This window comes from Alosa alosa, chromosome 11, assembly GCF_017589495.1.
Source record: "Alosa alosa isolate M-15738 ecotype Scorff River chromosome 11, AALO_Geno_1.1, whole genome shotgun sequence".
NCBI lineage: Eukaryota > Metazoa > Chordata > Actinopteri > Clupeiformes > Clupeidae > Alosa > Alosa alosa.
In genome coordinates this window covers 15,645,519-15,662,535 of record NC_063199.1, presented here as the reverse complement: position 1 = coordinate 15,662,535, position 17,017 = coordinate 15,645,519, and the positions used below count along the sequence as shown (strand labels likewise).

At 43.7% G+C, this 17,017-nt stretch overlaps 2 protein-coding genes across 2 annotated transcripts in view; one reads left to right on the top strand and one right to left on the bottom strand.

The window, feature by feature from the left end:
* The first annotated feature begins 360 nt into the window (after positions 1–360).
* Positions 361–14,516, top strand: slc24a1 (solute carrier family 24 member 1). The gene is made up of 11 exons (XM_048256692.1): positions 361–494; positions 1,082–2,484; positions 4,485–4,547; positions 5,053–5,161; positions 8,562–8,642; positions 9,718–9,800; positions 10,135–10,195; positions 10,398–10,657; positions 11,216–11,305; positions 11,622–11,788; positions 12,630–14,516. The coding sequence occupies exons 2-11, from the start codon at positions 1,267–1,269 to the stop codon at positions 12,877–12,879; spliced, it is 2,382 nt and encodes a 793-aa protein (XP_048112649.1). The 5' UTR covers positions 361–494; positions 1,082–1,266; the 3' UTR covers positions 12,880–14,516.
* Positions 14,489–17,017, bottom strand: part of dennd4a (DENN/MADD domain containing 4A) — a 51,322-nt gene continuing 48,793 nt past the window's right edge. Inside the window, 1 exon segment of the mRNA XM_048257230.1 lies at positions 14,489–16,913. Coding sequence (XP_048113187.1) covers positions 16,777–16,913 — 137 coding nt within the window. The 3' untranslated portion in view covers positions 14,489–16,776.

The following is a 17,017-nucleotide window of genomic DNA, read 5'->3' as shown; positions in this document are numbered from 1 at the left end:
ATGCATAGATGTCAGATGTAATGCAGAAAAACCTAAATAATCTGAAAAAAATTACCAATGTAGCGCACTCATAGTCCATTTTATCTAAGGAAAGGAATGGTAGATTAGGCTACTGCTGTGGGCAATTATAACTGAAATAATATTTGTCCAATCTGGTCACTTGAGTACCCTATCATTTAACTAATAACATCTCCAACTTGAAAGGATGTAGCCAATAGTTTACAATTGACAAAATAATTAGGCAGAAAATGGTCCAACATCTAATGAGAGTGTAGTGGAGAAGGTACACATAATCCTCTTATAAGACTTCAGGTATTAGGTATAATGCTGATCCATTGTGAAGAGCTGTCCTGCGGTGCGTCCTGATTGACCTAAACTGGGCTTCTGCGCACAGCGTGCAAAGCGCTCCGCTGAGGGTCTCACCAGTCCAGCTGTGGGGGTTAGCACTGTCCGTCCACAACGTCGCAGGTAGCACAGACGTCGTGTCATCCCCGGTAAGAAATCACCAGCTTCGATTCTCAATGTGACGTGTCTGTCCCCAAAGTGATCAATTAATTTATCAATAACTTGTAGTCTCAAATAGGCTATTGTATTTGTTGCATAGCAGTAGCACTAGTAAAAACTGTGGGAAAACAAACGAAATTATTTGATGATCCGTAGCCTACCAATGTCTACCCTGAGCAATCGTATCTGTTTGTTCGTCTAGGTCATTCCCTGTAAAGTAAAAATAAAAGTAAATGTATGCTCTATTTAGGCGTAAAGACACAACACGTAGACTGCATGTCTAGACCGGTCTGTGATTATTTTTCTTTCTGCACACCTCGCCGTATTATTGGGTGCGTTCGGGGCGCTAAATTCATTTTTTGCAGATGTATGACAAACGGAGATGAGACGTGACACTTATGTATCCATATCAACATACCGCTGATCAGCCTCAATGTGTGCCTCAAAAACAGCCACTTCTGTGCCATACGTACATCAATATGTTGATGCGGAGGAGGGATGCAACACTAGACTGTGCCACCTGTTGCTTAATCCTTGAGATCATTTCAACCCTCTTTTCCCTCTGTATCCAATGCAGGCTGAAGGAAGGACGCACGGAGTGCCCAGAGGATGAGATGAAACAGCCCATGTCAGAATACCTTCCACCCCCAGCCTTTTGTGGGGGGCACCTTTGGGGTCTCTGGGTCTTATAATTCCTATATGCAAATTCATACTCTATAGCAAGTAGACACTTTCAGCGGTTCGGACCCTTCACCAGGGAACATGTATGTGACTCGAAGGAGGAGGCACCACCTGAGCAGGATTATATTTTTTCTCTCTGGAGTTTTGCTGTGTTGCATATATCAGCTGACCGTCCGTGTGAGGCCTTGGCCGGAGGCTCAGACTGGAGATGACCCCAGGATTGGGACACCAGAGGCAGTGGGCAGAAGGCCTGAGGAAACTGCTGGGGCAGATTCTCTTAGCACCAGCACACTGACCCAGTCGCTGACCACAGCTAAATCAACCACTATGTTGCATCCTGCGATAACTTCTTTTGCATCTCCACCCACAGCTGCAACCACAACACTGACCACAGTAAATACACTGACCACAACAGACTCAGCAACAACAATGACAACAACAGCAACCACAACAGCAACAGCAGCAACAACAGCAACAACAAAAATGACAAACGCAACCACAAAAATGACCAACATGACAACAGAAACAACTTCATCTACGTCTGAATTGACCCCATCGACAACCACTAACAGGACTGTACACTGCATCTTTGTGGATTCAAGTCAGTCCAGCCCTACTCCTGACCTTGTCCTGACCACCACAGCTCCTGTGTCCACCACCAGCACCACCAACACCACCACAGAGGCTGTCCATCCTCCAGAGATCCCCCACAGCAAGGGAGAGTACCCACACGATATCTTCTCCGTAGAGGACCGACGTAATGGCTGGGTGACCCTCCACATCTTTGGGATGATATACATGTTTGTGGCTCTGGCCATTGTGTGTGACGAGTTCTTTGTCCCCACTCTGGGAGTGATCACGGACAAGCTGGCCATCTCTGACGATGTTGCTGGGGCAACCTTCATGGCCGCCGGCGGTTCCGCCCCAGAGCTCTTTACATCCCTGATTGGTGTCTTCATCTCCCATAGCAACGTGGGCATCGGCACCATCGTGGGCTCGGCTGTCTTCAACATTCTCTTCGTTATCGGGATGTGCGCGCTCTTCTCCAGGGAGATGCTCCACCTCACCTGGTGGCCGCTCTTCCGGGACGTGTCCTTCTACATCCTGGGCCTCATCATGCTCATCGTCTTCTTCCTGGACAACACCATCATGCCTTGGGAGAGCGCAATGCTGATCGGGTGCTACACCTGCTACGTGACATTCATGAAGTTCAACGTGCAGATCGAGCATGCCTTCAAGACCCAGATCATGAAACACAAGAGCATCGTCAAAGTCATTGCCCCGGAGGAACCGGCCAAGGTGTGTGTCCCATGCTTATGGATACTGTTGGACACTACATGCAGTGTCAAAACATAACACTACATGCAGTGTCTAAACATAACTATGATGAGGTAGCATAAGTAATGACCCTAAGGTCATGTTGTGTACACTGTGTGAGAACTATGGCAGATATGGGGTAAAACCTTCCAGGGAAATGTTCAAGGCATCAAATTAGTTTGTGAGACACGAATCAGCGCGGGCCCTTACGGGTTAACACTGAGAAGAGAATAAGGTGACATGTGGAATGACATAAACGCAGTGGTTGTTGTAATGGCGATACCAACAATATGAGGACAGGAGCGTTTGAAATGACAGAAGCTGAAAATTAACTGCAAATGCCACCAGAGTCCTGTAACTGTTTATACAGCCTTCTCATTTACTATGCAGGAAGTTAGTACAAAAACCTGTCAGGTCAGTCTTGCTGTAACAAAAGCAGAGGACTCTTGATAGCGGCATAATCTTCTGTTATGAGGTGAGCAGCTCTCTGGCATTGTTCTGTTCCTGGAACAGACGAGCGTTTAATGTGATTTTCTAATGTTTATTCATTATGGAGATAGCTGCGTTTCTCTTTGTGTGTGTGTGTGTGTGTGTGTGTGTGTGTGCATCGCAGCCTTTGAAGAGGCCGCCTGAAAAGGCTCCCCGGTGTGCGAGGGCCTCAGACAACAGCACTGATGACTCGTAAAGCAATGTCTGACTGGCATCCTGATGCTGCTCAATTTGAGGCAACACGACAGCAGATGTTTGTTTATTTGTTTACGGCTATTTCTAAAACAACAAATGCACTTGTTTGTTGCTTCAGAGATGCAGGAAGGCCTGCACGCACATATGTGCTCATCCCCAACCGCTTGTGTTCAGCACAAATAGAGATCAACGCCTCCACTAATCTGCTGTTAGCACACCCAGCTAGCAGCTACTAGCCTCTGGAGCACAGCTGGTGGGATGCAGGGCCGAATGTGCTCCCTGCATCCCTGCACATCCATTTGAGATACAGACCTCAGTCAATCCAAGAACTGGTCAAATATATCAGATTTTGGTCATCATTCATGCACTATTATGTTATATTTATTAGTATTATGTTATTCTGTGTCATGTTGAATTGAATATATATATATATATATATATATATATATATATATATATATATATATATATATATATATATATATATATATATATTTAAACAGAGTATATTCTCTATATAATGCAGACACGTAAAACAACAGTTCATTTGTGAGATAAATTGCTTGAAAAGTAGACTTTCTAAAGATATTCAAGTCAAAATGTATTTGACATTCACAATTAACTTTTAAAACTTTTAAAATCTTACAGAGACAGAGTTGCTCAAACACCATTACCTGAAATCCTTTTGCAAGCAACAGCGTTGCAAAATCAATGAAACATGTATAGCTTGTGATTGCAGTTAGTGTGATTGAAGCTTATATAGGATGGAGTAAGAAGGCTTACTAGAAAGCTTTATGAAGCCAAATGCCTAGATCTAAGACCACATAAACCCTATGGTGAGTGGGCGATCTCTATAATGAGTAAGGTTGTTCTAAACAAGTACTCCATTTGATAATGCTACATAGGGGTATGATGAGGATTGCCCAGACAGTGATAATCTTTGTGGGATAGATCTTATAGATTGCTCTTAAACCCCATAATGCTTGTTTTGGGCTGTGCAGGGTTTCCAAAGATTTAGGATAATAATCCCATTTCAGTTGATGTGGACATGTGAAGGATATATATCATCGACAACAAACCCAAATAGGAAATAATAGGATGTAATGGAGGGGGACTGATTTTAATGCAGAATAAAGCAAACTATCACCTTTGCACCAAAAGATGTCACCAATCAGTATCTGATGGGACATAAAAAATGATCCATCCTCTAGAGTTTTGCTCATCTTTACTTCAATCTTTACGAAGGCCACCATATCTTACCAATGTTCCACTGTCTTTAAAATCATTCGTGCACACAGGACAATGGAACTTCCGCTGAGGACAGGAGACCTCCTGATCCAGAAGACAAGAATCGATTGAAGGTAAAAGCAGAAATGCAAAATACAAAATAAAGACATGAGTTTGCCTTATTTTCACCCCCCTGCATCTCACAGCTGCATACATGTCATAGAGTGTGAACTGATACAGCAGAGCAGAAAGGGTCTTTTCTATGATGAGTTTCACATGTCTACCATATGAACATGGGATTGGCAAAAAAAAACAGTGCAAACATTTCTGAGGCTACATTTTTTTTTTTTAGTCAGAGGCTCCGATAGCTAGCTGAATGTTAGGCTAGTGCTGATAATGGTCTCATTGTCTTGTTTTTGGTGTATTTATGTTGATTTCAATTGTGTATCTGCTCTTACTGAGCTAACTGAAGTCAGCCACAATCCAGTGTGTTAGACAGGAATAAAAAATATGTTTGTTTTGGTGGGGTAGGCAGTTGGAGACATGTTGGAGATATGTTTGAGGCCTTCATGATCTGACCATGTGTGTGTGTGTGTGTGTGTGTGTGTGTGTGTGTGTATGTGTTTCCCTCCCCTACAGCTGAAACCAGCACTCCAGCGTGGAGGAAGCTCTGCATCGCTTCACAACAGCACCATGAGGAGCACCATCTTCCAACTGATGATCCACACGCTAGATCCGCTGGGTGAGGGTAAGAGGCAACTCTGCCAACACAGGATAAAAGGATGAGTCAATGAATACATTAATGAATGAGTGAATGGACGAATGAATAAGAGAATGTGTGGCTGAATGCATGGCTGAATGAATGAATGAATTGATGGATGGATGGATGGATGGATGAATGAATGAATAAGGGAATGCATTTAATGAGTGAATGAATAAGTGAATATATGGCTGAATTAATTAATGTAATAGTGACTGAATGAATAGGTGGATGCATGAGTGCACAAATGAATGCATGAATGAGTGAATTAATGAATATCCACTCTTACTTGAAGCTTTTCTCTACACCCAATGTCCTTATATGTCACCCCACAAACCCTCCATGGCTGCTTGTGTAAGATGGAAAGTGTTTGGCAGAAAGATTGCCCTTATCTCCATGGCTTCTTGTGTAAGATGGAAAGTGTTTGGCAGAAAGATTGCCCTTATCTCCATGGCTGCTTGTGTAAGATGGAAAGTGTTGCTGGAGGAAATAAGTCACTGCTGACTACCAAGAGCCCAAGAAGCGCATCATAATGATGACCTCACCTTGTCTGTCTTTGAAGACACAATCGTTTAGCCTACTGGTATATTCTGGCCTACCTGTTAAGCAAAAGGACCCTGACATCTTGTAGAGTAGTAGGAGATAAATATATATATATATATATATATATATATGATATACAGACCTCAGAGATACAGACCCTAAATATATATATTTATCTCCTACTATATATATTTTACTAATGTCACACAATCAAGAACCCGAATATATAAATATATATTACTAATGTCACAATCAAGAACCCATATATATAAATATATATTACTAATGCCACAATCAAGAACCCGTAGGCATACAGAACTGGAGGAGGTGTACCACACCACCGTTATGTCATAGTATTACATCATACATCATTCAGAGTTGCATCTAACATTGTAACATTGGACATTGTAAGTCCAAAAGCATTTGATTTTTTGTCAACAGAAACTCTTAATCAGAACTCTAGATGCAAACAGTGATCAACTGCATGACCTGAGATAGATTCTGTGGTACTGTACTTTTTCCACTTTTTTACACCCAATAAGAAGAAGCATGTTTCATGTCACCCAAAATCCCTTTGTCCTTCTGGTAAAATGGATTAGCAAAGCGTTCCAAATGAAGGTAGCACTAAGTCCAGATTGCTTGTAAGCAGATAAATGTCTTGCTCTGGCAAATGTGATTCAGTGGTGATAGAGCAATGGTGGATTTGAAATTGCCTCCATGGTGACTGCTCGATTGACAGGTGATGCTTCTGACCAGTCTCACTGGAAAGCAACCATCTCACATTTCAAACATACCCTGCAATTTCAATTTTGTGCTAAATATGCCAATTTTGTGCTGGAAAAAGCTTTGGTGTCGATTCACAGTTTGTCTCAGACTATTGGCATAATAGTGTATAAATTTGCTATACCTATCAAGATAACTTGATTTTGTCATGGTTGATAGTTGATATGACTATAAATGCAGAAGATTGCAAGAGAGGTATGGAGAGTAGATGGTCAGTGTAGAGGTCTATGACCGCACCTCTGCAAAAGCTCAGGTGAACAGACACAATGGATTTGCCATGTGAGTGTCAGCAAACAGTGATGTCATTTATCATACAGTTATCATGCAGCAACCAGCAACGTCATTTATCACCTCCCCACCCCACCCCCGCATGTCTGTCACAGAGGCTACCTGGGCAGTCTGAAAAGGGCATGTCTCGCACGCACGCAGGGAGGGGGGGGTCTGTAAATGGTGGGCAGTGGGGGATTGAGGGGGGGCTGGGGTCAGTGCCCTGCATGAGAGGGTGGTAGCGTGGGGTCTGTGCTGGGCAATGACCTTCAGTGACCTTCTGGAGCGTGCCAGGCGGTGCGGGGTCCAGGGACGCGGCCTGGAGTGCTCCTGCGCAGCTCCTCATTAAGCAGCTTTTGATTGAGCTCATAAAAGCTGGATAAGAGCCAGCCTCCACCAGCACAATCCCTTTATCTGCATTGGGCTCTCTCTCTCACTCTCACTCTCACTCTCACTCTCACTCTCACACTCACTCTCACTCTCAAACTCACTCTCACTCTCACTCTCACACTCACACTCACACTCACACTCAAACTCAAACTCAAACTCAAACTCACTCTCACTCTCACTCTCACACAGACACACACAGCCCAGTCTGTTTGTCTTTCTCTCTCTCTCTCTCTCTCTCTGTTTGTCTGTCTCTCCCTTGTCTCTCTGCTTCTCTCTCTTTCAAACAGACACATACTTTCAAACACACACACATAGACACAGACAAAGGACACACACACACACACACACACACACACACACACACACACACACACACACACACACAAACACACACACAAACACACACACAAACACACACACACACACACACACACACACACACACACACACACACACACACACACACACACACACACACACACACACACACACACACACACACACACACACACACACACACGCACACACACACACACACACAGGACTCATATTCGCCACCTTGGTCAAGGGAGATGGGCGTTTTAGCAAGGAGGCTAAAACCCTTGAGTGCTAATGTCTATGTCTAGTACAGCTCTTACAGTAAAGTGTTAGATTGTGAGGTTCATTTACTGGCCACTGTTACATAGGTCACCTGCATGCAGCCATTTGGAACCATCAGCCAGTACTGTTACTGCCCAATGGCTGCCCTGTGTCCTGTCCCAATCATATATCGATGGGGTTACTGGAGTTTGCTAGAGCTGCAGTAAGACTGTAATGATGGTGGATGCAGTGCTGTTGATCCGTGTGTTGTATATCTCTGTTTGTCAGAAACTGTTTTAAATGGTGAGGTAAAGGCTGGCAGCTCAGGGCAGGGAAGAGGTAAGAAGAAACAGTACTTCCTGCAGGGTTGACAACTCACAGGCTTTTGGCGTGAGAATCGCCTTTTTGCAGGCATATTAAGGCTACCTCTGGTTCTCAGTAGGGAGTTTTGTTCCAGTGGTGCCATTGTGTCTCACTGTAGCATTGTGGACGAGTCACAGTCATTCTCATGCTAAGAAAGCCCTGGCCGTTGTCCACCCTGCTTCTGTGTCCCGTGCACTGTCCATGTTTTGTTTGTAAGTTTAGCGCACTAAGCGCAGTGTCATTGTTGTTGTGCATTGTTGTTGTTGTGGTTGGTTGTGCATGCGGTTTCAGTGTTGTGAGTGATGGCTTTGTGATTTGTAGACTTTTTGCTTGATGCCATTTTTTGTTCCGTATTTTGTCTGTATTGTCTGTATTGCGTGCAGTTGCTGTTTGTCGTGCTGGCTGTTTTGCTCTCAGCAGTTTGTTCCTTTTTAAACTCACAACGTAATTTTTCCCTTCGCAGTCAAATTCAAAGATAAGGCTCAGATTCTGAACAGCATGGCCAGAGGAAAACCAGAGGCCAAAACGCAGGAGACATCGGCCGGTACGTCTCTAAACACACACATGCCCCCATCCGGCTCTGTTCTCCCAGGCCAGGCCCTCATTAATAGAGCTGTCAGCGTGTGTGTGATTGTGCCTGAGCCGAGATCTGTTGCATATGCAAGCTGCTGCTTCCGCTGCTGGTGCTGCTGGCTCTCTATAGAGTGGAGCCCCAGGGCAAAGCAACAGCGGCACTGACAGCACACCTGCTTCCATTGCTCCCAGCGTGGATGGGATGGGATGAAAGGGATGAGTGCCAGTAATGCTTCTCATTGTCATCCACATAAAGCATCTTGCATTCTCTCACCCCCAACACCCTTATTATGCAACTACACATAAGAGCTGTTGTACACATTAGCTGCCATTGAAGCAATGAGAGGTGTACTGATGATAACCAACAATAGGTCTCTCTTTGTTAATTTCACATGAGATGCTAAATCGTGTTTTGAACGTGCAGGATCATCTATGGTACAGACATAGTCAGACATAGTCTTGCTAATGCTGTCACTGGTCTCACATCGTCATGTTGACATTCACAACTTGGAAGATGCAGAAGATGCTGTTGCAAAAAAAGGTGCACGTCGAAGGTGTGCATCTTCCATCACAATTGAGGCTCACAGGGTCTTCCACGTCTCATGAAATGGAATTTGATGAAGTTTTATTATGAAATGTCACATATCAGATGATTTTGTGTGCATGTTTTTGGAGAGAACAGTATTATGAACAAAATTGTGCTTGTTACTTAGTTATATCCCATATTAGCATAAAAAATTGTGCTTGTTACTTAGTTATATCCCATATCAGCATAGGAATCATTAAAAATCAACAGAATACAGTGATAAGTGAAGACCAAAGAGGTATCTTATATATACTGTTCATTTTTACTCTACTCTGATTGTCACGCCATACTAATTCTACTCTGATCGTCATGTTCATACGTGTTATTTCAGGTGCTGCTGCGAAAGAGTCCAAAGAGAAGAAAGAGGCAGCAAAAGAAGAAAGGAAAGAAGAGAAGATAGAAGAAAAGGACGAAGAAGAGGCTGAAGAAGAGGCAGAAGAGGAGGCAGAAGAGGAGGCAGAAAAGGAGATGAAAGAGGAGGCGAAAGAAGAGACAAAAGAGGCACCTGCAGAGAAGGAGGAGAAGGGGGAGGCAGAGGCGAAGGCGGAGACCGATGAGCAGACGGTAGGGTAGCCAGCACTACAGATGGGTGTCATGGACACACTGGACAGGGCCTAGTGGACGACAAGCTAGTTTGGGTGGTGTGGAGACTGCACACCTGTCAAACTCACCTGTTCACATTCCCACTGAAGCAGACCACCTACATCTCTGCTGTGCAGTGATAATGATAAGCGGTAAACAGCAACTAAAGGCTGTCTTTAATGATAAACAATAAACAACAAACATTCTTTGAAGTGTGATTTAGAAACCAATTTGGACCAATTAATCCAACAATCCAGAAGTTGCTTTCTCTGGGATGACCTTTGTGCTTGACCTTTCCATTACCCCTCCAGATGACCTTTTGACCTTCATGTGTCCATCTCAGCACATCTTCCCGTGTGGTGGTCATGCGCTTCTTTTGGGTTCTGTGTATGCCTGTCCTAAGTTCTCTTCCTTGGGTTCTGTGTATGCCTGTCCTAAGTTCTCTTCCTTGGGTTCTGTGTATGCCTGTCCTAAGTTCTCTTCCTTTTCCATTTGACCCTCGACCCTTGACCTCTCCTGCTGGCCTGTAGAAGGACGAGCCGGCTGCTGCTGCACCAGATGGTGGAGGTGACGGCAATGAGGACGGCAGTGAGGAAGACAGCGATGATGACAGCGATGACAGCGATGACAGCGATGACAGCGATGATGATGATGAGGAGGAGGAAGAGGTGGAGGGAGAAGGAGGGGAGGAGGAGGAAGAGAATGAGGAGCCGCTGTCGCTGGAGTGGCCGGACACGCCACGTAAGCAGGTCACGTATGTCTTACTGCTGCCCATCGTCTTCCCGCTATGGCTCACCGTGCCTGACGTCCGCAACCCAGTAAGTAGCCCTCACATTGCTAAGCAGTGTTGGCCTTAAAGTGTTAGGATGCCTTACTGTGTAGAGCAGTGTTATCAAAGATTAAACTATACTGTGTAGAGCAGTGTTGTCAAAGATTAAACCTTACACTGTAGAGCAGTGTTATCAAAGATTCTCTTGAACAGTTGATTAACTGTCTCTGGTGATGTCCTTTATTACAATCTGTATTTGATATATACAAATACAGATTGTAATAAAGAATAGCTCTACTCTACATCAGAACTGTAAATAATGTACAGATTGTTGTAAAGAATAGCTTTACTCTACATCATATCTGTAAATAATGTACAGAGATGGCAAAGGGATACTTCTGCCATTAACAGTAAGATCCTGTCAATATCAAACGATCTCAACATATCCCTGGCGTGAGTGCTTGTGGAGGGTTACAGAAAAATGTAAACTAAATATTATCAGCCTACAGTGCTCTCTGATAAAGACTACAGGACTGTGATGATGTGATGTGATGTGATGTGATGTGATGTGATGTGATGATGGTGAGTCTGTGATTGTGTTCCTCAGGCATCTAAGAAGTTCTTTGTCATTACCTTTGTGGGCTCCATCATATGGATTGCAGTTTTCTCCTATCTGATGGTCTGGTGGGCACATCAGGTCAGACACATTACTCTTCAGCCTAGAACATCCTAGAACATTCTAGAGTCTAGATTACATTCTGTGGTTGTCCTTCACATAGTTCTACAGTTTAGTTGAGCTTGTGAGAAACTGGGTTTGTACCTTCATACATTACTGTGGCAGGCACCTGGTGACAGGTGTGTCCGTGTCTTTATACATTACTGTGGCAGGCACCTGGTGACAGGTGTGTCCGTGTCTTCATACATTACTGTGGCAGGCACCTGGTGACAGGTGTGTCCGTGCCTTCATACATTACTGTGGCAGGCACCTGGTGACAGGTGTGTTTGTGGTGCAGGTGGGTGAGACGATTGGCATCTCTGAGGAAATCATGGGTCTGACCATCCTGGCAGCAGGCACCTCCATCCCTGACCTTATCACCAGTGTGATTGTGGCGCGGAAAGGCCTGGGGGACATGGCTGTGTCCAGTTCTGTGGGCAGCAACATCTTCGACATCACAGTGGGGTGAGCCAAGGCGCTAACTACAGTTGTTGTTGCTGTTCTGTTGTGTTCAGGAGAGATCTGCAGAACATGATCTGCATGATCAGTTCAGGTATTTAACAAATGCATTTATCCAAAGCAGCATCATACTTAAAAGATAAATGTAGCTCTAATTATCTCTAATTATGTATAGAGCTATTTTAATCTATTTTAAGCTATTTCATGTAGGATGTACAGTACTTCAAAGTGATGCTTCAGGCAAAATCTTGTCATCAGTGAGTCAGCTCACTTGACCTCTAACACACTTCACCTGCAAAGCTGCAAGAAGGGCATTTGTATGGCACATCCTGTTCCTCACCAAACCTGCCCTGCATACTTTACACTTCTCGCTGCATACTTTGAACTTCTCTTTCTCTTCTCCCTGTATACTTTACACTTCTTTCTCTTCTCCCTGCATACTTTACACTTCTCCCTGCATACTTTACACTTCTTTCTCTTCTCCCTGCATACTTTACACTTCTCCCTGCATACTTTACACTTCTTTCTCTTCTCCTTACACTTCTTTCTCTTCTCCCTGCATACTTTACACTTCTTTCTCTTCTCCTTATTCTCTTCTCCCTGCATACTTTACACTTCTTTCTCTTCTCCCTGCATACTTTACACTTCTTTCTCTTCTCTCTGTCTGCATACAGTCTCACATTACATGAGAAATATGTTTATTCAACGCTTTTCATTTTATATCTAGTCGAGGTTGTGCCTTTTCCTATTCTCACTCACCTGATTGGTCATCTCTCTCTCTCTCTCTCTCTCTCTCCTCTTCTCCTCTGCAACCTCCTTTCTCTCCCTCTTTTCTCTCGTGCCCCAGTCTCCCGGTCCCGTGGCTGATGTACTCCACGATGCACGGGTTCGCCCCGGTGGCCGTGAGCAGTAACGGTCTCTTCTGTGCCATCGTGCTGCTCTTCCTCATGCTCCTCTTCGTCATCATCTCCATCGCCGTGTGCGGCTGGAAGATGAACAAGGCGCTCGGCTCCACCATGTTCCTGCTCTACTTCATCTTCCTGGTGCTCAGCGTGATGCTCGAGGACCGCATCATCGTGTGCCCTGTGTCCATCTGAGGCCTGTCTCTCTGGAGACACCCCCAACCCACACATATTCCTGCCACCGTCGCTGCCGCAGCAGTGGCCATTTCAGTCCAACGTCAACGTCAACTTTAACTTGGCTGTCAACTTCACTGTCCACTGTTTCTGACTGTTCAACAAGAGTAGTCCTGGATCTTCTGGTGCACTCATTTCTAACTATGTATTCTCTTGTGTGTTTGTGCGTGTGCGTGTGTACGTGTGTATGATGTTTTGCAGAACTGACAACAAAGCATATTGCAAGTGTTCATAGTTCAAGTGCAAGAGTTCTCTCAAAAACATCTTTAGGGAAAATTAGGAATGCATTTGAATGTTCTTCTATTTTATTCACATTTTACCACAACAGCTTTGACCGTAATAGCTTTTTATTGTTATGAATGTTATGTAACGAGGAAATGCTAAGTGATGGTCAATCAATAAATTAAATCCCCAACAATTAACGCAGAATGTCATATGCTGTATATCATTGTCTATGTTTATGGTTTCACATGTCAGGAGGGTGGTGAGAGTGCTAAGAGGATTAATGGATTAAGGTGTGCTAGGTGACTGTTATATGCACCCTTGGCAAAGCGCTATTGTATTTGCAGCGCTGCCTGAAAACTGTGCTATATACCTGAGAGGACTTGATGGTAGAAAATGAAAAGCTTATCAGTGGTGTTTGTTGTTGTTGTCTGGGTCATGTATCAGTGTTTGGTGTATGGTGGATTCTCACATAAATATGAATGAGTATCTGGAAATGTATGCAGAATCTCTTCAGTGAAGTCATGGGGGCGTTGTGCGCTAACAACTCAACTCTCTGTAAATTATGTAATTTAAACTCATACTGCAACTGAATTATTTTTGTAATATTGATTATAATGTGTATTATTAGTATACATAATATAACAAAGGTCTTTGTGCTTGATGTCAAATATATGTATTTTTCATCTTAGTACATGTCTAGCCGTCCTCTACTCGTTATGGGGGGAGCTGTCCTTTCATGTGAGCATTTTTGTCTATCATATCACAGCTCAAATTACACTTGCACAGACGTGAACAGGAGAATACTACTCCCCCTGATGTTCAATTGTTTTCACCGACAGCATTAGAATAATTATGCAAAAATGTTGGTCATTTAAATGTTCCCAGTTTAAACTGTCACCAGAGACCATTCCGACAAGTCATGATGTCACTAGTGTTTTATTTACAGTTATAAACATTGTTCTGAAGATCCAGTCCAGGCTCCAAATCATAATGAGCATACAAATATAAATAACAGGAATAAAACAAATATATGATATGTGTATGGGTGTAAGACATTGGCCCAACACAGTTCAGTTTACAAAAAAAACACATTTCAGTAGATATATATCGCTGTGAGCTGGATACTGAATAGTCAAATGATTTTTACTTAGAATTTGCTGTAAGAAAAGTTTGGCTGTTGATCTTTGCCACTGTAAACTTCACTAGTACCATATGTGGCAGGTGGCAGCAAAACAGTCAAAAACATCTCAACTATAGCCAAAGGCAGTCTCAAAGGACATTTGTTTTTGTTGGTTTTCTTTGTTTTGTTTTGTTTTATTTTCATTCTGTGATTGTATATTCAGTCAATAAACAATTGAGTTCAACAAATTGAAGCTGATCTTTGAAGTAAGATTTCACTCCTTTAGAAAAAACCTGGCAGTATTTGTGTAATCTCTGTATGTGTGTGTGTGTGTGTGTATTAGTGTATGTGTGTTTGTATTTCAGTGCAAATGTTTATGTACCGTAACTGTCCTCCACTTCATAACCATCCAGCAGTACTGCTGCAGCTCAAGCTCACCAGAGGACCACATTACTAAACTAACTCATGTAGATTTAACACTGACAAATTGGCAGAGGCAGCTCGGCGCTCTCCAGCTGCCAGCTACTTGTGTGCAAGGCAAAACTTTTATAATACTTTAAGAGTCACTGCCCAAGATGGCCGCCACGTTGGGAGCCATTCTGGCCCAATCCTAACACAGATGATCCATCATTCATCCATGACTCCATGCCAAGTCAGGGCCAGATTCCATGCCAAGTCAGGGCCAGTTCTATGTCAGTACCAGCGACAATCTTGGGTGTATGTGTTCAAACTTGTACCTCCTGCAGTGTTTCTGACTGCTTGTGGACTCATCGCTCTGGCCATGTTAAGTCATTCTAAAAATAAACATGGCAATATTGCATTTCACGTTCACCATAGTAAGGATAAAATATTAAGATAGAGTGGAATTTATACTTTAAACAATTTCAATCAACAGTCAATGCTTTCCCTTTTTTCCAGAAGGAAAGAGATGTGATACCAATGTTTCCAGCAGCTTCTGGATTCCAGTTGTCAACAGGTTCCATATATCTTTGCTATGTAAAGGAGTCTCTTCAGTTCATAAGTAGGCCTAAACACACATTTATCTACCCATGTAGGGGTTATTTTCTACACAGCCCCCACTTGCCATTTTTTTTGGTCCAGTTTTGTTCTTCAGCACTTACGAACACAGTCATGTTTACGACACTCACACGACACAGCCCACGCAAAGCGGTCACCAGGACCACCACAAATCACAGGAACAAACCGCACTCTCGCAAAATAAATCCAACGTCATATCAACATTTCATTTTTACAAATGAACATAAAGTCGATTATATCAAACATCCATCTTAAAATATACCTGTATGATACAAATATTGTCAGTAATATAATAATGATAATAATAACAATAATATTTGATTATCTACAGAATTACATAAATTGTTAAACACAAGTGCCCCTGTAGTGCCACCAAGAGGCCCTGAATTACCCACAGCATGTGTAGAGACCTTTAGCTCCTGCAAAACAAACAACACCTCAAACGATTGTTTGAGAAGCTTTTTTTGGACCAATCAGATATTAGTTGTTTTACATGTGTTAAGAGTAAAACAGGGTTGGTGTCTAATTGCTAATGTAACATGGAGAGGAATGTGTGGCAGCTAGCTAGCTAGCACTGCTCTGAGGGTGATAGTCTTTGTGTGAGGCAGCTAGTTAGCTAGCTAGCACTGCTCTGAGGGTGATAGTCTTTGTGCTTATACGCTAAGTGCTTCCTTACAAAGATGAGACTTGAGTGGCTAAACACTGTTGTGAAAATTCTACTGGTCCCAAAATCTCTGTGTCCAGTGGAAACTGTGTTTGTGGTCTCTGGCTGGACAAGAGGCTATGACCTGAGCACATTATTGCTCCTAATCTACTGTGACCTGTAGTGAAAATAGCAGAAACATTTTCTTTAATTTTTTTCTTTTTTTCCTGAGTGGATCTAGTGGGTTATTGTGTGGCGGGGAACATACTGAACTACAAAGAACTACAAAGGTCCATTGGTCAGGTGGTGGAGAGTGCTTGAGAGAGAGAGAGAGAGAGAGAGAGAGAGAGAGAGAAAGGTAGAGAGGGAGAAGGCAGACCGACAAAAGAAAAAAACAAACAGACAAAGCAGACGAGACCAGACCAGACATCGGGGAACAGTCTCAAAGAAGGACACAGGGGGGTCCTCCATAGTGTACCTGGCTACGTGTCATGTGGGAGCAGCATGGAGGTGGCTTTGGTCGAGTGGAACTTTCCAGTTAAAAGAAGGGAATACGTGTGGAGGGGAAAAGGGGAGGAGAGATAGAAGGAGGGAGGAAGTTGGGGGTTGGGACGACTCCTGCCCACATCTAAGAGGTTTCATTTCCACCTCCAGTTCAAACCTCCAGGCTTCTTTCCAGTGAGAGGAGAGACAGGAACTGGGGAGAGAATGTAGCAGTGTTAGGGGAGTCTAGGTGGAGTCCCAGGCAGAGCAGGAGAGATGGGACTGGAGGATGGAGGATGGGGGTTAGATGGGGAGGGGTTGGGGTGGTGGTTGGTGTCCACACGGGGTGTCACAGGCTGGGGAGGCCGAAGGTCCGGCGACACTCCATCACCCCAGCGCTGGGTGGACGGTCACAGTTATGCGTCAGCTTCACCTGACCTGGGGTCAGACGGTCATACGCCATCTTATACTCGCGGTCGAAGGCATCTGTCAGGGCGAAGAAAAGGCGTAGGTTTGTTAAAGATTTACTACAGGTGTACAACACACATCCAGTCAGGCAAATTCATTACAAAAAACCTTGTCAGACGGTG

Coding starts and splice junctions, on each gene's coding strand:
- slc24a1 (XM_048256692.1), top strand. CDS start 1,267: ATGTATGTGACTCGAAGGAGGAGGCACCACCTGAGCAGGATTATATTT. Junction 2,485..4,484: donor CCCCGGAGGAACCGGCCAAG/GTGTGTGTCCCA, acceptor TCGTGCACACAG/GACAATGGAACTTCCGCTGA. Junction 5,162..8,561: donor GCTAGATCCGCTGGGTGAGG/GTAAGAGGCAAC, acceptor TTCCCTTCGCAG/TCAAATTCAAAGATAAGGCT.